The sequence below is a fragment of the Lethenteron reissneri genome, chromosome 3 (assembly GCF_015708825.2).
Source record: "Lethenteron reissneri isolate LAM-NWPU_2019-01 chromosome 3, ASM1570882v1, whole genome shotgun sequence".
NCBI classification, from domain to species: Eukaryota; Metazoa; Chordata; class Hyperoartia; order Petromyzontiformes; family Petromyzontidae; genus Lethenteron; species Lethenteron reissneri.
This window is the reverse complement of record NC_083781.1, coordinates 14,402,524-14,424,478: the sequence shown is the minus strand read 5'-3', so window position 1 is coordinate 14,424,478 and position 21,955 is coordinate 14,402,524. Positions and strand designations below refer to the sequence as shown.

The following is a 21,955-nucleotide window of genomic DNA, read 5'->3' as shown; positions in this document are numbered from 1 at the left end:
TATTATTTTCATACAAGTGACATGACTGTCCTGCATAGCATGAGAGTGCAAATGTGTTCACTGAGGTAAACAAACCCACGTAGCCTATAAACGCAGAACAACGTTCGAAAAATATAAAAAAAACAATTGTGTGGATTTGCTGAATTTGAATACAAACCTTTACAAGTTAGCATTTAAAAGATTTAACATTGGCATAATTTCCTAGTGTATACTGCAGTTGTCCAAACTTTAGTCCTCGCTACCCACCACGACGTCTATTGTTCACCAATAGCCGCGATTCAAATACGAAGTCTTTTCACGCAGCACATCATTTGAATATGCCCTCTACAGAATTTGCAATATGTTATCTCTCATCCGTGATAAGCAATGTGCAACAGGAATGTATTTTAACGCGGAAGGTTGCGAGGACTGGAATTTTAGGAAATTAGGGTTTAGTTATAACAAAAAATACATTAGACTGATCAAAGTGACACATCTATTTGGGTGATTGCTTCGGTCTCATGTTAATCCCCGCATTGTAAATCTGTATAAAAACAAATTATAGCATTCGCCCCTACACCCTTGTCTCCTATTACTGACCTCTGTACATGGTTTTCCCTTGCCTATAGCAAACCATTACGTTTCACGGAGCGAATGCTGCACTCACGTTCCTATCAATGGGGGGCACATTTTAGAGTTTCCTAAAATAGCCCTGCTCATTCTGGCTTCCTAAAGACTGATGCAAAAAAGTTGTTAACTTCTACGGGGAAAGCGGGAATCTAATAAACGGAGCTTAATACGGGTGAGACTTTCCCGCACGTTAAACATAACAAGTCGTTGGGTGCTCAGCTGTGTGGTGGTACTGTACGGAGCACGCAGTGACAGCTCCTGGTGAGGATCAGGCAAAGGAGAGTGAGGACTGGTTGGAAGACTTCTTCAGGCTGCGCAGGAAATGTTCCTCGTCTTCCAGGAAGTCGCGATCCTTGTTAGATAAACAAAAAAATTGTATAACTAATCGTCCTTTGTCAATCCATTGCTAGAAGAAGGCCTCCCTCTCCATGCCACTTCACCAAGGGGGGTTACATGGGGTTACATGACCATATTTTATATCTCCACTGGCCAACGCGGGTTGGCGACGGTGTGGCAAAGACCAGTTCAGACATTAGCTCATGCTAGCCATGGCTAGCAATCGAATTGGGAGAACGTTCACAGTGCAACACGCTGTGAACGAACCGCTGCCACGATATTCCTACATTTCTCAGTGACTCGAGACCTTTCAGGAGGCATTGAATAACTATTGTACATGACTACATGGTCCAGTCATTGGATCATTGTGACTTCAAAATGTAATACACAAGTGCCCCAACTATTTACAATGACATAGATAAAGATATGATTGAGATTTCAGCTGATTTGACTTCTGCAGGAACATTTAACGTTTACTTAATCTGTTAATGATATCTATTAAGATGACAATAATGCATGTTAAGCATTAAATGAAGGGTCACGAAGACTGGACTTTAATCAACACATCTGGGTGAAACAGAACGTGTAACATCATACCTGACTGGCTGTGTGCTTGAAAAGTGTGAGCTTTGCATGCAGCTCAGCTGCAGCAGAGGATGTGAGGGACTGCACGAGAGCACTCTGAAAGTTTGCTCCAGATGCTACAGAAGGAAATAAAAAGCCTGTGACATCTGTCCCGTGAATGCACAAAATCACTGAATAAACCACAGAAAAAATATCTTCGTCGTCCATGTCCTAAATCAACGGTAAAGCAAGGCGTAGCCATGTTGAAATTAGCACACTGAGTACTGCTTCCTCGTCGACCTTGGTGGCCCCAAGCCAGTGGCAAAAGTATTACATCCACATGGCATGGGCCAGTCTCCCCCCAAAACAACCCCTGTTAAATGGTGAAACTAATTTGTTAGTCCCAACAGTGTATCAATCTAATTTAAACTACATTAACTTAATTTATAATTGCAGATAATTCATTCTCACCTAACAATGCATAAAAAATATATGTATCTTGCCCAGGACCAGGCAAAAGCTCTTAACATAGCACCCTCCTTCGATATTCAGTCACAGCGCAGAGCAACACTGGACAAAGCCAACGTCCCAACAAGAGCCTCATCACCGATCCCACCCCGGAACCCACCAGGATGGCCCTACCAAGGAAAACGTCATCTCTTAACCGCATCCCAATATCACATGGCAGGTGTGGCGGTCGCCTATGAATCTGGTGGAAGATGAGAAGCAGCCCCCCCCCCCCCCCCTGCATTGCGACAGTGGCTATTAAAACCAAACCATTGAACATATTGTCCAACAATGCCCAAATATGTCGCTGGCGACATTTCAGAAATTCACAACATTTATCCCGGGCCCTCAACCAGCTCACCAGCCTCAACATCAGAGCGCATTGCTAAGCACCCTGCCACACGAAAGAAGAAGAGGAAATTACAAAAACTTTCAACAAAAACTAAACAATCTTTCATTTTACCAGGTAGGGCACATTGAGATATATAGGTCTTTTACAGAAGTGACCTGGCCACAAATGATAGCTCATCGAAGTGACATCAAGTGGAAATGTATAGCAGCCAAATACTCTTAAACACATGTTTTTAAATGTGGAGGAAAAAAATATGAGGACTCGGGGGGAAAAATCCACGCGACCACGGGGAGAGAGACACGCAAACTCCAAATATGCAGGTGTCAGGGTCGGGATTGAACTCACGACCTCCATGTATGCCAGGCGAGGTAGTTAACATCTCGCCATCATGGCACCCATTCAAGTGATCCTGCATGTAACAAGCCATAAGTGGTAATGCACTTACTACTGGGCGGGAGGGACGTATTGCAATGAGTGTCCATGTGTCGGAGTCGATATTTGCTGTGTAGTTTTGGAGTGGGGGTTCCTGGCAGATGGCCCATGTTTCGTCGTTCCTGGGCCATCGAGGCTTTCTCCTGAGCAATGCAATGGGAAATACACACTTTGTTAGATGCTATATCAATCCACATTGTATTGTACGTGTGTACTACCTTTGATTGTAAATATGTGCGTGCATGTTCACACTCATATCTCTGTACACGTGTCCAAGTGTGCACGTCTGCATTCATGTGCATCACGCGTACGTGTGTGTGGTCTGTTTCGTGACCTGCCAGCGGGCCTTCCACACTTTATATGGCCTCAAAGTGCACTTAGCATGGCACAAACGCTGTAGTGACGTTACTGCCACTTTGCGGAGAACCGAGATTGATGTTGTTGTGTGCCTGTGTGCATATGGGTACACGTATGGTAATGTGTCTTGTGTACGTGCACGCGTATGCTGGTGCACGCTTCGAGCGCGTGCGTGTGCGTGTAGACGTTTATGGGTGTGAGTGGGCAAACCTGCACCACGCGCTGCTCATGCTCGCGCAGGGCTTCCATCTGGTGGTGGATGTTGTCGAGGCGGGACTGATGCTCCCCCTCGATGTGCCGAGCCTGGCGCAGCGCCCGCTCCCCATCCGCGTACTTCTCCGAAGAGGCCTACGCGCCGACCAGTGCAGCTGTGTCACCTGCTCTGCTTGCGTCGCACTTTCAAGTGCTAAAACTGTTAAATTAATCTACAGCGGGGGGGGAGGGGGGTGGTAACCTACAGCCCATGCAGTGGTTGTGAGGCAGGGTGGTGCAGTGGTAACACTTGTGCCTCAAAGCAAGTCGTGACATGAGTGCCTTTGTGAAGTTTCTATTGTCACCAACTGTTTTGCATGGGTTTCCTCCAGGCTCTCTGGTTTCCTGCCATACATAAATAATAATAAATGAGTATGAAACTGGTATTGGCCAAGCATCCTAATGCTGAAACATGACCTGAAAATTACTCAATTGGGTTTACACAAAGCAACATCGCCTCCTACTGTGATAACTTGGCAGGTTCCACCTGGAAGAGAGTCATGTGACTCGGTGAGGCCTCCCTAGAGAAAAAAGTGTAGAAAAAAATAATAATGAAAATATGCATCTGGTATGCCCGTGTTCCACAACCTTCATCATGGAGTCCAGCTCTTGTGCCTGAAGATTCAACGACTGTGCCAGAGCGTTGAGCTTTTCCCTCTCTCTCTGCAGCTCCTGCCTCTCTCTCTCCAGGACCTGCCTCTCCCTGTTCAGCTGATCTTCCCGAGATTTCAAATCGCCAGCTCTCACCGTCAGGTCAGCCTGGCTCTGTAAATACAGGAAAACAATGCATAATAATAATGATGCGACTTAGCTCTTATTTCAAAATCTGAGATCTCATTTTCAGGAGTGCTAAATTTTTCAATGTGGAGCAAATCAGTGTCAGGAGAAAACCCAATCTTATCAGAGACTAGTGATGAATGTCGGCACCTTCATGATCTGCAGCAGGTCTCTCTCAGGCTCCATCTCAGCCATGATCCACCAACCCCACTGTCATGTTGATACCAATGATAATGTAATACTAATGACGATGAAGAGGTGACGATAATAAAGATAATTAGGATGATAATTTTGATGACAATTATGATTAAAATTACATTGGTAACGATGCTACAGGTGAAGATACTGAAGAAAAAGATGATGAATAAAATGAAGATAACACTAATGATGCTGCTGCTGATGATGAGGAAAATTACACTGTTAACATAGGCCCTGTTCAGCTACTGGATCATGCTTTGGCAACTCCGCACGTTCGCCAGCGGACGCACATACACACGCGCGTTCACACCTGTGCTAGTTTGATGACGGCGGCTTCCCGCTGGGCGTCACGTTCCGCTTTGCGTGCCGCCTCTCGCTCGGCGCCGTCTGCCCGGCGCGCACGCCATTCCTGCGCCTCGGCGCTCTCCGCCGCTAGGCGCTTGCGCTCCTCCCCGCACCGGGCCATCACTGCCTCCTGCTCCTTCAACAGCAACGTCTGCCGTGACACATAAACGCGCCAGCCCACCGCTCGCCGGAGCACCCGGAGAAAACCCGCACGTGCTAGGGACGAACTCTCAAGCTCCACACGGGTAAGTCAGAAGCCTACTTACTGTATTGCATCTTATGGGTACCGCCTCTGTGTTGTGCAGGCAGGGGTTTCACACAGACTACGTCTCTATGTGATCCAGCAATCCTCAACTCAAAATTGCTGGATTATGCACCTTTGTGCACGGTAGAGTCTCGGGACCCTGGGAGAGACACGATCAACAATAGCAGGGCCAGGACAGTGGCCTTAGGTGACAGCGGGGGACCCTAACCATAACTCCCAACATTCAGGGGTCCCTATGTGGTTGTATCACTTGCCTCCAGCCAGGTGGCACTGTAATAAGAGCAGTCAGGGTTTGGCTCAGACCATCATTTCTCCTGAGTAAGTAAGAACGTGTGTGCCACTGGAAAAAACGACGGTTGTCCTATAAATAGACTGGTACCCAACAGAGGAATGTGAAATTTCTACGAGCAGCTCGAGACATTCATGAGCACCACCCCACACTCGTTTAAGCAGGGAACAACTTTGACCTGTCATTTACACTTGACTTGTAGAGGTACCCTTACAGCCGTGGCCAGCAGCAGCCGCACCAACTGCATCATTGTTTAGGACATCTTTCCCACCTTAACTAAACGGCCAAAACAAATAATTTCACAGATTTTACCCCTTTGTTGGCAATAGAGACATCTGCATTTTTTAATATGAAAAAATCCGACAGAGAAATTAACAATAATCAAGATGGGAATGCTATCATATATGCGACCGTGGTCGCACCTGGCGTGTGCGTACGCTGGGTTTACGCATTTGTGCGCTACTCACCTTGGCACGGTCGAGCTCCTCCCTCTCCAGGTTGAGCTGCTGCATCACCACTCTCCGCTCCTCCTCCAGCCCACGCTGCAGCGACTCCATCTTACACTGCTCCGACTTCACCTTCCAGCGTTCCTGCAGCGACACCGCTTCGTCAGTTCACTGCCATTAAAACTCTGGGCGTCTGCCAAAAACACAAGCAAGCTGTAGCGTGTGCAAAATTCTATGGCGCGTGTCGTGACGGGTACTGCAAGATCCGACCGTGTCCTTCTAGTGCTTGCCGAGCTGCATTGGCTTCCGGTTGTCGAATACATCATAAGGTCGCACTCATTACACACAAAGTGCTTGCCACAAATGAACCACAATACCTCGCTGATCTCGGCATGGAGCATAAACCATCACGCAAACTCCAGTCATCCTCGCAGCAGCTTTTGGCTATCCATCGAACAAAGTCGGTCACTGCATCGCATGCTTTCAGATATGCTTCTGCGGCTGTCTATAACGCTCTGCTTTATGATATTAGGAAGCTATTGGAGCTATGCACATTTTAATATTTATTGAAAGCAAATTTCTTAAGATCTGCTTTTTGTGTTCGGTTTGTTGTCCTTCCCCCGCACCTCCAATTATCATGGTTGGCTGCGCACAGTGTGAAAGAATTTCAACAAACATCCATATAAATTAACCTGATAACAGTGTGCACTCGCATAAACAAATTTCGATACACGATAGGCATTTCATGATTTATTTCCTCGTGGATTAAATTTGATTCTTATATTCATGTGGATCAAGTGGTGTATGTAAGAATCAATGTTTTACCGGTCATGTGCTCCTACAGCACTCCCCAACCCTGCTGGCCAGGCAAGGAGCTAATGAGCTATTGCCTAAAAGAAATGTGCAACCCAAAAGACTAACAGCTCTAATCTTGTAGATAAGTACTTGAGCTATATGCACTGGGTTGTCCAACAAGAATGTAAAGCTTTATCATTCATAAAAAAAAACACAAGTAAGGATCAAGCACCTTATTATTGCAAATTTGTGACATTACTGTGACATCCTTCATGGCACTTGCATGTTAATCCAGAGCCTTGACAGTGCTGTGATTGCTTGTTATTTAAAAGTATTTTTTTCTCATTTATGAAATAGTAAACGTGCATCGGACAGCCTGGGACACATAATATAGACATGTATCTACAAGATTAAATATTAGTTTTTTGAGTTGTGTCTCCCTTTAAGAGTGAGGCATGATTTCCCCCTCTTCAAATTCTACTTTGTATTCTGGGTTCTTGAATAAAAAGTAAAAAATAAACGCGGTAGGACAATTCTTACCGCGTTTCCTTTCCGCAACGCGAGCAAGTCAGGCCTAACCCAGCCTCCTTAGGCTCGTGCGAAACACAGCCAATGCGGGCACAACGGCTCTTGGATATGGTGCCCACAGGTGTTGCTCAGTGCTCGTGTCAGCGGAATCCATGACTGTGTACCCTGCAGACGAACGCGTTCATGTTGCGATGCTTCGGCTTCTGCAGCCCTCACCTGCTCTAGCTGGCGCGTCTGCTCGCCAAGTCTAGCCTCCATCTTGGAGATGACATCCTGCAAGCGAGCTCGCTCTTCCTCCATGTCCCTGTGCTGCCGGTCCAAGCGATCCTTCAGCTCTGCGGCACAGACAAAAAGACAGAGATACCCGTTGTGTTCCAAACTACTGACAAGTATGTGTCGGCAACACAGACTGTTAGGGAGAATGCGGTTATCATCAGTAGACTGATATACAAAATGACCGGCCACGAGCTGAACATTATTTTTTCTCAATGGACTCTCACCTTTGAAAACATGATAGTCACCATATGTGCGCATTACTGAATATGATCAAATTATCTGGCTGTTGGACTACAGTACAGATATTACGAGAACTTCAGTCTGAGGACAATGGAACTCACAGGGCATCAAATAAAATGCATAAGTGTCGGTCTCCCCTGAGAAAATGCAAAAACACAGATGTGTGGCTCCTAGTCAACTGAGAACAAAACAACCATTGGTGCCATGCACATCTCCATTTTATGTACGTTGAACTTCTTTCGCACCATACATAGTCAACCGTGCTAATCGGAGGATGGACAACAAACTAAACACAAAAAACATTCCATTAGCAGCCCCAAACCAGTGATGGGGACCAGTTCCCAGAACGTGGTGATATGCATTGGATTAACTCCAGTGGGGTGACCTTCTGACTGCGAACCAAATGCTCTGACCACAGCGCCACCGGAGTTATGCGCGTACCGTGCAGCTGCGCATTCCTGCTCCGCGCCTCCATCTCCAGCTCATGCGTGCTGCTGTGGTGCGTGCTTTCTACGCGGTTCGTCAGCTCGCCCATGCGGCCCGACAGCGACTCCATCTGCTCGATCACTCCATTCAGGGACCTGGGAAGGCATCAGAAAGGACAGGCAATGTTCGCGCACATCCTTGCACTGACAGCATTCAGCAGGGATGGGGTAGAATACATTCAAATTACAAATTACTGGAGGAAACGTGATTAGATACAAAGTGGCAACTAAGCGTTGTCACGTGTAATTTAGATACAAATGACAAATGTAATGAAATTACATATTTAAATTGTAGTTTAGATACTGCTCATCTCTGCATAGAGGACACTAGTGTATTTAATCTTGATTTGAAGCTTTCGTGACTGCAGGAATCCATACTCTTTGGTTCTTTCGGTAAAGTCACGTAGGTAGAAAAATAATAAAATTAAATTAAACAAAAAATTATATATCACGAAGTTTCGATCGCAACACGAGAGGTCGTTCTCAGGCAGAAAAAATAATCCAGCAGTGGAACTGCTGAACCAGCGAGAGAGCTGTTACAAACAAGAGGTTATTTACGTGGCGATGGGCAAGCAAGCGGGGTCTGAGCTGGAAAGGAATTCCATCCCCGGACGTGAGCACGTCAGTTGTGTTAATGGGGAGATTAGGAAGAAAGAGATTAGGGAGAGAGATTAGAGTACTCGTGTATTTCACAAGGAAATGCTATTTGGCACTCACTTTATGGGTATAAAATACAATAACATGTGGATATACATTGCATTTAAATGCAACCGTATATCAAGATGCTGTACTGACAAAGTGGGCATATTTATTTATAGATAGACGTAGTCGGTCATAGTCACAGGGCAAAAGGAAGGTTCTGAACCGTGAATTAAACAAGGAGTCGACAGTACAGATGGCGGGAGGAAGGTGATTCCAGACGATGCAAGCAGCAGCTGAGAATAGTGACTTTCCACTGAGTAAAGGACTTGCATAGGAGTCTTGGTTGCTGGAGAAAAGAATGTGTGTTAGTGGAAAGAGGAAAGGTAGGCAGAGGCGAGTGCATGGAGGATCTTGAAATGAATCCTGGATTGGACTTGGGAGATTGGGAACCAGTGGAAAAATTGAGCACCAGTGGGAATTACATTACGGTGATGTGACAAGGGCACAATAACAATGTGTTTGGCGCTGTCTGCCATAACATTGAGGCAAGAAAGTTTCACAAGAGGGCAGCATGGACAGTGATTGGTATGCATATGTAGTGGCATCGTGCTGACTGCTGGCGAAAAAGAAGAACTGCGGTGTATGGCAGCATTGAAGTCAGCAGGCCACGGTAGACACTCGAGGGGGACATCGAGGGGGAACGTCACAGAGGCGGGCCTATCGGCAAGCCTCGAGAACCGGCGAGTAGGAAACTGCACATACAAACAAAAGTAAATATAAAGTATACACTGCATACACTTTTTCTCGCGAAAATATTCTTCCAAAAATAAAGACATAAATGATAAAAAAAAAGTCCAAGAGAGAAAGGGCATAGAGGTCACCAGCATAAACACACGTGTTAATCTTTCAGTGACCACACACGCAAACAGGTCTACTTGACACAAGCCTTACGAGTTTGCAAGAGCAACCACATATTGTGTAGGTGCAATGTCCTATGGGTAGCCCACTCACCCTATCTTGCAAACTCTCCAACGTTTCGACGGACAGGCTTGACAAGAGGTGACTAGTGGAGGTTTCCCACCAAAGCCTCGTGCCTAATGAATGTTCTGCCTTATTCAAAATGTAAGTACCCATGTACACTACATATTCATACTAAATTCCCACAATTATAATCATAATATGTATTTATACTGGAGGAATCCGATGAGCTATAAAGCACTTTTTCACAGATATTCAGCACAACTGGGGTCCTGTCCCAAAGTGCATCTCAGCTCAGCCTTTCTCCTCGATCCCTGCCATCCTCTCTCTCCCTTCAACCAATGTTTGGGGGACACGAGGATATTTTATATTTAACGAGGGCCAATAAAATGCATATATATTGTGGTTGTCCAATGGCGAGATGGGCTTATGCAATCTCAAGCTAATCTACTATTTATTTTCTGAATGTCTTGAAAAAAACAGTCCTGAAGCTGACCTACACGAGAGATGTCATTAATGGCACGTGCCTTTTGCACTTTGACCTTGTGACATCACCGCTGCTTGAGAGGGCTCCCGTCACACTGCAAGCCATGTGGCGCAGACAAAACGAGCCACGTGTCTCGGTACAGCACGCAGGCTGCTGTGGAAATCTGGGATATAAGTAATAAGTAGTAATTTAATAAGTAGTAATAAGGATATAAGTAGTAATTTTCAACCAGTGGACAACAGTCAGATCCACTTTTTCAAACTAAATTTTACGTCTTGAGTTAAAGCTTTCGTGACTGCAGGAGTTCATATTCTTGGGTCTTTCGTGCCTTTACCGAAAGACCCAAAGAATATAAAATTGTATGTATTATGATTAGTTTGGTTTCAAAACTAAAAGTTCACTAATGCCTATGGTTATATCAATTTCTTTAAATGGATATGGCCATTTAAAGAAATGTTCTGTTAGGATGGCATTTTTATTCAACAACAGATTTTTTTTTTTAACACTTTGGTGAATGTAGCAGCCTCTAGTGTCTGGAGAGGTCACATGAACTCATCACATGCAACATGTAAAAGTAAAAAAAACATTGATTCTTTTTAATGCGATTCAATGCACGTATCGTTTAGCTAAGGAATGAATATTCATTTATGATTCAATGCAATGTAACACCTCTAAAGATGAGCGCTGCCCAAATTCATGTCCGAGTAATGACACATTTATATATTTACACGATCTAACCCAAAAGACCTCTATTATGGATGATATTGGTCGCAAAAGCCAACGTGTTAAACTAGACACATAGTTTAAGTTTTAGTCCGTGACATTTGATTCTCGTGCTAAGAATGTAGGATATAAATTCATAGCATTATTTGGAGGAGTGGTCTCACTTACAACTGTAGTTAAAACAAAACCAACTTGACTTTAAGAATTTAAAAAATAAACCTTACTCGTCCATATACACGTACGAGGCATGAAGGTGAACAACCCACTCACGAATGTCTAAAAACAAGTAGCAGACCAGTGTGACATGCAATGACAAGCCTTCCAAACAAACAAGCGATAAGCGATCAAGCTTGTGTGATCATTACTGTGCCTGTGGTGGCAGCACTGCAGAGGAACCTTACCAACACAAAGACTGCACTTTGTAACCTTTGCAGCTACATTACTTTCCATGTATTTGCAGTCAAGTTCAATGTTTGCAAGCTTTGCATCGCAATTTCCCCCAATTCCGTATGTTGGTTTCTATGCACTGTTTAAAACAATTAAATACTACTAAATACTAAAATGTAAACAAAAACGTAAACATTATTTTACAATAAAACTAATTATATTCATATGACCATGTATCAATAATATGCATAAGGCTTAATCACCCACAATGTGATCCATCTTGGTGGATTTTGGAAGTTAAGCAGTTTTGATCCTGGATAGTGCGTGGATTGGCGACCCCAATGCACAAGGAAGTGTTATAGGCTGCTACGCTGTGGGTAGCAGAAGGCAGTGCGGCAAAATCAACCGTTGCACTGACGAGGTAAGCCCACTGAGCTATACAGCTCTTTTTCAGAAGCGACCTGGCCACATATGATAGCTCAACGAAGTGGCTTATCATGCAGAAATGTATTACAACCAAATACTCTAAATGCATGTTTCTAAATGTGGAGGGAAAAACCAGAGAACCTGAAGAAAATCCACACGACCCTGGGGAGAACATACAAACTTCAAATATACAGGCATCAGGGTCAGGGTCAAACAACGCCCATGACCCAAAGGGCGGCGTGGAAAAGTCCACACCCAGCCTTTTATTGACCAAGGGCTGGACAGGTACATGTGCTGATACATGTGTGTGGGTGTTACTGATAGTACTGTATGAATGATGCTACTGGTAGCGATTAGCATGCCGATGATGATGTGTGCAGAACACAAGTGGGGGGCCACACGGCACCTGGTCTGTGAAGTCGCGCTGGTCACTGCATCAATCTCCTGATCCTTGAGCCTCTTGAGTCTTTGTATCTGTTCCTCGTGATCTCTTCTCATCTCCATGATGGAATGCCTTCCACAAAAAGATGTGGACAAGAATAATAATAAACATCTAAATGTAAGCAGTTTATAAATAGAAATACATCTCAAATATGTAAAACAATAATATAAACGCCCAACTTTATCTTTGATGATGTGAAGCTTTCGTGACTGTAGGAATCCATACTCAGCAGCAGACATCGTTGCTGCTCGCAGCAGACACCGCGGCTGTCGCGATTTTCACCTGAAGACGGGTGCTTGTGTTGTGTTCGGAACGTCGTGATTTATTTTGTTTTATTTCTACCTATGTGACTTTACCGAAAGAACCAAAGAGTATTTATTTGTGATGAATACGATGAACGCTGCACTTCCCGTCGTTTTCATGCAGGGGACGCTGCAAACCTACGCACCCCCTGCATGAACGACGGAGGCGCAGGGACAGACGTTCGATTACGTTGGAATCGATCTGCAGATGGTGGTCTTCTCGCACGGCCAGCAGCTCCGTGTCGCCTTATCTCGATCCCACAATCCCATGAAGGTGAAAGTACGCATCGAACCGAACCCCCAGCAAGGACATCTACTTAACGACGAGAGAAAATCAACACGAAATGTCGTTTTCAATTAAGTCTTCCAGATGTAAAATGATTTTTATATATAAAAACTTTCTCTATCTGTCTATGATGAATATGATGAACGCTTGAGAGAGAGAGAGAGAACGAGGCGATTCGGTGTTGATTCCCAGAATCGACTTGGCCCCCACCGACACCACTTTGCCATTTGTTTTGCGACGACGGCAATTTCCCATTCTCCCCGCATACGCTATCACAATCAACAAGTGGCAGGGACAGACGTTCCATTACGTTGGTAAGCGCACAACTTTATATTCTAGTGTAAATATACACAGCTAACACAACCTCCACACCGATGGTGCTCATCACGTTGCTCAGCAGTAATCTTGGTCATTAATATCATTACTAACACGTTCCTCATGAACATGTTGCTGCTTGTTATTCCTAAAGTTGTACTATCAGGGCATTTATAGCTCGGGGTGCGTAGGTACAACATAAAACAATAAAACAGGTGTTAACATCCATAAAAGAGGTTTTTTGGGTTAGATCGTGCAAATATATAAATGTGTCGTTAAAACCCGCCACCACCTGACACAGCCAACTAGTAAGGATTGTCACGTAAACAGAACTTGCCAATTCGTCACTAGTACAGCACTAACCGGTGTGTTGGAGAGCCAAGCCACAACATTTACCATCTGAGTACGACGTTTCGCCAGTAGTTACAACTACATCATGGTACTTTGCCAGTATCAAAATATAATAATAGGTTTTTCCCCTTTTTTCTGGCAACAAAACAGGTGTTAAGATGTTAAAACACCAAACTGAAACCTTTTACAAGGAATCATGTCTACATTAACCACAACACTTGTGGTCAGAATGCAAACAAAAAACATACTCTGATAATATATCCATTGTCCTTGAAACTAATTGGTCCACACCAATCAGTTTATGTGTTTTTTATCAGAGTATGTTTTTTGTTTGCATTCTGACCACAAGTGTTGTGGTTAATGCAGACAGGATTCCTTGTAAAAGGTTTCAGTTTGGTGTTTGAACATCTTAACAACTGTTTTGTTGCCAGAAAGGGTAAAACCTCTTCTTATACTTTGATACTGGCAAGAAAGGGCCCATACTGTGCAATATCCCAAATATTTGTCTCATGCGCTTATTTTGAAGTGATGCGAATAGCAAACTAGGAAACTCCTTACAATGGGTCTCAAGACTATTTTAAGAGTAACGTTAATTGAAATGTTTGGCCAATTGCTGAATCAGAGTTTTGCATGTACCCAGAGAAAACCAATCAATATTGCAGGGTTAAATGATAAAACCACACAGATGGGCGAAGAATGCTATATCCTAGACAGCTCCAAATCCTGCAGGTTGGGAGTCTTATACGACACGGTGATTTCTGTATGATCCACCAATTGTACACCTCTGAAGAGACATTGCATTTAGATGCTTACTATGGACCATACAGAAAACCACTAAGTCTTCACTCCTTCATCGTAGGAAAATCAAATCTACATGCTCTCCTGAAGCCATAACACACCTTGACATTAGCATTGAGTTCCTGAATGTATTACCATCCTAAAGAAAATATAATATCTGTCCCGTCGTTCTCCCCTCTTCATTCAACCTTAAATATTCATCTTCCTGTGAGATGTCCCAGGTCTTTTGAGCCTCGGTGGCGGCAACCATAACCTCAATGGAGGAGCCAAACCAAACCGTGTGCGTGGGTCCACGTGCCTCTGCAGCTCGGCGAGTCGCTCGGCTTGCCGCATCGCCTCCTGCTCGGCGTCCGCCACTCGGTACTGCCACGCGGACGCGAGCCGCGTGCGCTCACTCTCGGCTTCGCGCTGCAGAGCCGAGTGGCGCCCCGCCACCTCCTCAAGCTCCCGCCGCAGGCTCGCCTCGCGCCGCTCCCACGAGTCCTGGAGCAGCCGCATGCGCTGCCTGCACGCGGCCAGAGAGGCGAGGGGGAGAGCTGGAGCGGAGGACCGAGTAAGCGCAGAAGCACGCAACTCAGAAATCAATGCCGGTAAAAGGTGGTTCACGCGATCTTAACACACAGGCTCAAAATAGGAATATAGATGTGATGATGTCACTTGTGAGCCCTTCTTGTACGAAGTGAGGGGATTCATGAATGCATATAAATTACAATGGGTATTCATTACCGGTTGGTTTATTTATATGGTAATCAACGCACATTATGCATGCACAGTGTTCTTGTACCTCCTGTGTTTGTGTGCACTAAAATAGCAGTGCCTCTTATTGTTGGCTCACAGGTTATGCCCATTGATGTATGGTGACCTGTATAGGTATGCATTTAAAGAATGTATTATTTGATGATTGGCTTCCAATCAGCACTAAGTCTGTAGCTATCCGAACGGTTAAAATTATTATTTCTCTCAATTTCGATAGATTATCTAATTAGTCTTGGCCAGTATTAACTAGTTTTGCACAGAACTTCAGCTTTATAAAAATAAATTGAGTATTCTTGTTGGTACGCGTGTTCTGCCACTGCCGACAGTTGTACTTTTGAGTATTTAATATTCCTTTGGTGTTCTGTTAGTCTCATGCTTATCATTCGTCCTGTCTGCCCAACATAGCATTTGCCACAAGAGAAATTAATCTGGTACACACTTTCTGTTTATAACTTCGATAATACATTTTTAGTACCAGATATAAATTATTGTATTTTATGTATTGTGCCAAATCTGACTCGGATGTTTTGTTTTTCCAAACATCTGGCTAGTTTATCAGTTTCTCCTGCAATGTACGGTATTTTAATAGTTTGAATTACTTCGCCAGTTTCAACACTCATGTTATTTGCAATCACATGAGACAAAGGAGAGCCCATTGTTGCTCCTTCCTTTTATTTATAGAAATCACCAAGAAATAGGTGTTCTTTAGACAGTGGTCAGCTAGTCGTGGGATATCTTTGGCTAAACTTGGGTTCGTTACCAGAGTATCGAGTAATTTAATTGACTCGTTGACCGGAACCCTCGTGAACAGGGAGTCACATCAAAATTTACGAGAATATCAAGGTTAGTTAAGCTTAATCTTTCATTATATTTGCAATATGTTATGAGTTTTTAATGAATGAAGAGGTCTACCGATGTTGGGATGTATTTGTTTCGTTACGTATTGTGCTAATAAGTATGTGGCAGAGCCTATTGTACTAACTATGGGTCTTAATGGGACATCAGGTTTGTGAATCTTTGGTAACCCATAAAGTCTTCGTGTTTTTGACACCCTTAGTTTGATCAGGTATTGCTTTTTATTGGGAATTGATGACTTGGCAATGATTGTCATTGTCTTACGTTCCAAGGTGTTGGTTGGGTCTCATTTAATTTGATCGGCCCTTATCAGCATTGTAATTTATATGCATTCATTAAACCTCCCACCACTTCACACAAGGGCTCACAAGTGACGTCATCACATCCGTTCGTCTATTCAAGGAACGAAATAGGAGGATTTCTCCACAAATCTGCCTGCCGCCTGATGATGCCGGGTGTAATTACTGGCGAAACGTCTTATTCCGATTGTAAATGTTGTGGATTTGTTCTCCAACACACCGGTGTGCTGGACGAATAACGAATTGGCATGCTCTGTTTACGTGACAAACCTTACTAATTAGCTGTGTCGGGTGGTGGTGAGTTTAATGACACATTCATATTTATGTTACTAACCCAAAAAAAACTGTATTATGGATGATATTGCTCACAAGAGCTTACGTGTTAAACTAAATAAATCACTTTTAAACATTCACAAATAAAACAAAACTATTTTTTATCTTACCAGGTAGGAAGCGGCCTGGCCACAAATGATAGCTCAACAAAGTGGCTTATCATGTGGAAATGTTTAGGAATATTTTCTAAACATGTAGATTGGAGGGTGTGTAGATTGGTAGGTAGAATAGTAAATTCAAAGGTAAATGGGCAGGGTAGTGAGTATGTAGGTATGTAGGTGAATATATGGTTTGGTAGATTGGTAGGTGGATATGTAGATAAGTGGGTGGGCGGGTGGCAAGGTAGTTTGCTAGAAAAGTATATGGTAGATAGGTAGACAGGTGGATAGGTGGATGGCAGGTAGACAGATAGGTGAACAAGTAGGTAAGTAAGGTAATCAGCTGAGCATGTAGTTAAGGCATTACAATTTCATAGTTGCTGTATATGTGTAATGTAGCCCTAAGAGACACCGTCTTGTCTTTCCGTATATTTATTATGAATAAAGTCCACTGACTACTCAACGAGTAACCGCGAGTGACTCTGCACACTTGGGTAGTTAGACGACTCTATTCTGAGACAACGTAGCTTCTCATCTCGAGAAAACTCGAAGACGACGGAGACGACCCGTTCCAAGGCGACGACGACAACGGCGATTCCCCACAGCAGCAGCAGCAGCCCCCAGGTCCGGCTCGCGCCAGGCTCTTATCCCTCGCCCAGTCCGGCCACGCCCCTATTCTAGAAGTCTCCTCGCTGCACCTGGCTCTGTCAATCTCCGTCCTTATTGCACTTCCCCGGCTATTGGATCCCGTGCTCCCCGTCACGTCACCCTGTCCAACGCTTGTCCCGTCAATCATCATTAGCACGCCCATTAGTAACCATGGTTCCGGGGAACCATACCTTCCCTCTATCGCTCCGTACTGTCTTTACATATGTATGTTGTTGTATATGTATGCTGTACATAGCCAACCATGCTAATCAGAGGTGCGGGGGAAGGCCATCAAAATAAATATATTTAGTGTGACTAAATACCCACTTGTGCCCTTCCTCCAAGATGTCCATGTCCTCCTTGTGTCTCTGCTGCACGGTGTCCAGGAGAGACTTGAGCTGGTCTCGCTCCATCTGCAGCCTTCGCATCTGCTGGGCACAAATGGTGACTGCAATACAGTGCTGCTGTGGCGGCTGTATTCATGTGTAGAGGTGTAATTGCGCATGGCTACGAAAGGTGTCGTGTGATTATGCATGGCCACGGATGGCCAACAAACACAAAGGGCGGGGTTACGGCCGTACACAGGGGTGGCGCTCGCACCGACGTCCGCATGCACATCCCCCACGGGCCCCCCTTGGGGGCAAGTCCTATAAAAGGTGATGAGCCGAAAGGCTCGGGAGTCGGGACTCAGCTTTAACCAGAGAAGAACGAAGACCTGCTAGAATAGGCCCCGGAGCTCCCCTGGCTCGCTGTCCTTCTAAGGGCCGACCAGGGCAAGCCGGTGGCGTGGCCCCGAGAGCCCAGACGAAGCTGGTCTGGTGACTCAGGGAGCCGGGATCCCAGCTTAACCAAGCTGGGACAGATAGCCTCCCCTAGTCCCGTAGTGGAGGAGTTGGTATAGGCTAGAGGGGTTAGCTGTCGAGAAATCCCTGTAGCCAAGTGACCTGTAATAACTGTGTTGGTGTAATAAATAAGTGTGCCTCCGATCCTGTCGTCAAGCCTCCATATATACTTACTACACATGTATGAAGCCGTAACAAAACCCCTGGCTGTTCTGTGCAATGTTTACATTTGTTACATCTGTAACACGAATTCTATCCGTAGATTTAAGAAGCTCACCTCTTAACATCATTAACGCTGCCTCATAATAATTAATCCCTTTATTAACCCCATGGTGACAGAAAGCATCCCCCACTCCATGTTGGCCAGTGCCAGTTGGTGCAGGGGGTACCCAGCACCGGTTCAGATATCGCTCGCCACTGATAGGAATCGAAATCAGGATGCAAAGGTTCATAGTGCAGTAATCAATGTGCCACCATTATAGTTGAAACATATATTTGACGCCTGGTTGAATAGGTTACAAGTTAAAATCCTGGTCGGGGGTTAACTAAGCTCATCATCTTTCTGGGGGTGAATAAAATTTGTACCACTTTGTAAAAAGTGAACAGTGGTGTTACTTGGTGCCCACCATGAAAATGTAGAATTTGCACTTTTAAATTAGTTTTATTCTAGTCCCAAATATAATTATGTAATTACTATATTTTGGCACGTACAAATTATCAATTAGTCAGCTCATGCAGATCCAGTGTAGCTAATGATTTCAGTGTTTTTAATGCTACTTTCACAATGTAAAAAATATATATTCAATCAAAAACAATATCCCTTTAACAAACAAAATGGAAAATGTAGGACTATTTACAAAGATGGTGATTCAAAGAAGATGCCAATTTCTTTGGAAATGAAAGCATCAGTAAATGTAAATTGTCATCATCTAGCCATTGACTAATGCTGAGAAGATGTGCACACATACTACATACATACATGTGTTTTTTTGTGGTACTACATGTTGTTTGGCACGATGTCTGACGTTTCGCTGAAAAAACTCCCAGCACATTGAGCGAAACTCCGCACATCATGCCAAAAAACACGCGGTACAACCCGACGACACACCAGAGAACGAATAATGCAGTTCATCGGAAGATATGAGTGGATGGATCTTTTAGGCTTACACTTTCATACCCTATGCCTTACAACAGAAACCTGATGCACCGTAATGTGCTTTCATCCAGTTTTAAATATAATGATCAGTGATTAAATTCATACTCAGAACCCACCAGAGTTAAATGCAGGCAGGTTACCTTTGTATCCAGCTCTATGGTGAAGGCCTGAGCTTGCTGTGATGAATCAGTCTGAATAAAGCTTTGACCGACAGCCTGTCCCTGCGAAAAAAGAACCCCCAGTTTATTATATTACAGTATTACTATTATGTATTACTATTATGTATTATTATGTTTATTCACCCAGAAAAGCCTCAGAGTCTCAAGCTTTTTTCAGGATGGTCCTGCCATGTTTTTCGCATTGGGGGTTGATGTTGCTCGGGGAGTAATCATGTTGCTTTGTGAGTAATTAACGATGTTACATTAATAAATTGCAGATACATTTTCAGCATTGAGATGTTTGGCCAATACCAGTTGCATTATATACATTATCTATGGGAGAAAACCAGATAATATATTAACTCCATGCAGAAAGGTGTCCGAGTCAGGAATTGAACCCAGTTACCCACATTATCTTCACACCAGTGGACACATTTATCATTCACACAATTTGAAATCTGAATTTACTGATGTGTAGAAATAATTTAATGATTCTCTCCCCTCGAGATAAAATGAGTCATAACGATTCAGGGTCAAAGATTGTTTAAGAATAGAAGTTTTTTTAACAGTGTTGAATTTATCACCTCTCGTAGCTGAAGGGGTAATACAAAACCATTACATACAACATATGAGTCGAAAATTATTCCTTCTCGTGGTGTGATGAATATATCATGCTCCAGAATCAAATTTAATTGATGAATCAGGGCATCGATCATTTGAAATGGTGACCAAGAAAATTACAGTTATTTGTACCAGTATAGCTTGTCCATGTGCTTGTGGTGTCATTAGATGTGCTGCTTGTTGACCTGTCAAATATCATTATTAAAGTAAGAGTATACAGAAGCATTGTTGTTTTATATAAAATAAAAAACACAGTTGTCACTTAGCCAAATGGGGAAGAATTAAAGTGAAAAAGGAGAAGTTCACAGAATAAAAAGAAAAAGTATACTCTTAGGTTTTTTCGGTAAGTCACGTAGGTAAAAAATAAAATCAATAAAAGTAAAATAAAAATCACGACGTTTCGGAGGCAACACAAGCTTCTGTCTTCAGGCGGAACCGTCACAGCACGATTGCTGTATCAAGTAAGAGTGAAAAAAATAAAGTGTTTCAGTTTCATTGAACCCTGCCCAAAGGCTACATTCTCCCTGAAAGAAAAAAATTCGACTGCATTTTCAATTTGGTAACAAAGCAAAGTGTGTTCAACATATGCATGAATAGCCTATTGCTCACATATTAAAGGCTATGACATGGACAAACCATAGGATTTTAACAACTCTCTGCAACGTGTGCATACACAAAATGCACGTGTTCATTCATGTTGTAGATATAAGATGCTAACACTGAGAAAAGTGGCTTCTACATTTATGAAAATGTTATTATCCATATGTATTAATTGATTTTTTGCATAATAATTCTACACAGCATGGTGATTGCTATCAGACAAAGTGGTGCTTATGCAAATATACTGGAACACAGTATTCTAAGTTACAATATATTCCACTAAAAGTTTATAAAAAGAGCTGCATTAACTAATATTACAGATATCTGCAGATTAATGTATAGAGCTATATGTGTTATCGTGATAAAATCATTATCATGCATGAGCTTTAACTTCTGCTCACACATTTCAATTAGAAATCACATGTGCACTGCTGCACTACTTCCCCAAGTCATTGTGATCGTCACTTGACGTAAACAGCATACAGATGCCAAATTTATCTGTGAATTCACCCGAAACAGTCAGTGTTTTTTTCTGTGTTTATGCACGAGCACGCATCGCGAGTGGCGTTAGTGCAGGGCGCACTACTCACACGGCTGGTAATAGGAGAGAGGGATGCCAGGAAAGAGAGATTGTGAGAGATGGCCTGGCCCAAGCTGTGGTTGGATCGCATGGTAGAAGCCGCTCTGCTCCATGGGCTGCCCGATAAGAGTTGGCGCGACAGGAGGATGCTCAGAGGGGTGGGAGACAGGAGGAGGTTCCTGAACTGCTACCAAAGAAAACATTGTGGCCGGGTTGGTGGGGAGGCTCGGCTGAGTGGTTCGAGGGCAGGTGTGCGTTGCATGTTGTGGAACGGAAGGATCAGCTTAGTCTGTGGGAAGTCAGTCCCAGAAGAGTGATGAGAGAAATCAGAGATATTGGCGATGCAGGTGAAATAAAGGGAAATATAAAACAATGCCAAAGTTATTTGCAAATGTGAGGACTGTATTTGAATAAAAAACATTTTTGTTATATTCAATTGAAAGCAATTTTACATCTACCAACAAAACAGCTTTATACTCTTTGGTTCTTTCGGTAAAGTCACGTGGGTAGAAAAATAATAATAGATCCTTATTATTATTATCTATTATTTTTCTACCTACGTGACTTTACCGAAAGAACCAAAGAGTATGGATTCCTGCAGTCACGAAAGCTTCAAATCAAGATTAAACAGCTTTATATTTCAATAAAATCTTAAGTAAACGAAATTTATGGAACGTCAATTATTTACTTTGGATTCAATAACTGAACCGAAAATAAATATTGCATTTTTTTGGCATATTGGCCCTCCATACGATACACTCTATCAATAAAAAGTATGAATGAGACAAAAAGCCCATAAAGAGGATGACACAGTGACAC

The 21,955-nt window shown here is 43.4% G+C and overlaps 1 protein-coding gene across 1 annotated transcript in view; it reads right to left on the bottom strand.

Moving 5' to 3' along the window:
- Nucleotides 1–118: 118 nt before the first annotated feature.
- FBF1 (Fas binding factor 1) overlaps nucleotides 119–21,955 on the bottom strand; it is a 47,461-nt gene continuing 25,624 nt past the window's right edge. Inside the window, exons 13-26 of the mRNA XM_061560821.1 lie at nucleotides 20,089–20,141; nucleotides 19,318–19,398; nucleotides 17,507–17,607; nucleotides 14,489–14,695; nucleotides 12,103–12,210; nucleotides 8,010–8,149; nucleotides 7,269–7,387; nucleotides 5,751–5,873; nucleotides 4,695–4,880; nucleotides 3,998–4,174; nucleotides 3,368–3,505; nucleotides 2,814–2,943; nucleotides 1,543–1,646; nucleotides 119–961 (exon numbers count right to left, since the gene is read on the bottom strand). Coding sequence (XP_061416805.1) covers nucleotides 878–961; nucleotides 1,543–1,646; nucleotides 2,814–2,943; nucleotides 3,368–3,505; nucleotides 3,998–4,174; nucleotides 4,695–4,880; nucleotides 5,751–5,873; nucleotides 7,269–7,387; nucleotides 8,010–8,149; nucleotides 12,103–12,210; nucleotides 14,489–14,695; nucleotides 17,507–17,607; nucleotides 19,318–19,398; nucleotides 20,089–20,141 — 1,751 coding nt within the window. The 3' untranslated portion in view covers nucleotides 119–877. The remainder of the gene's footprint in view (nucleotides 962–1,542; nucleotides 1,647–2,813; nucleotides 2,944–3,367; nucleotides 3,506–3,997; nucleotides 4,175–4,694; nucleotides 4,881–5,750; nucleotides 5,874–7,268; nucleotides 7,388–8,009; nucleotides 8,150–12,102; nucleotides 12,211–14,488; nucleotides 14,696–17,506; nucleotides 17,608–19,317; nucleotides 19,399–20,088; nucleotides 20,142–21,955) is intronic.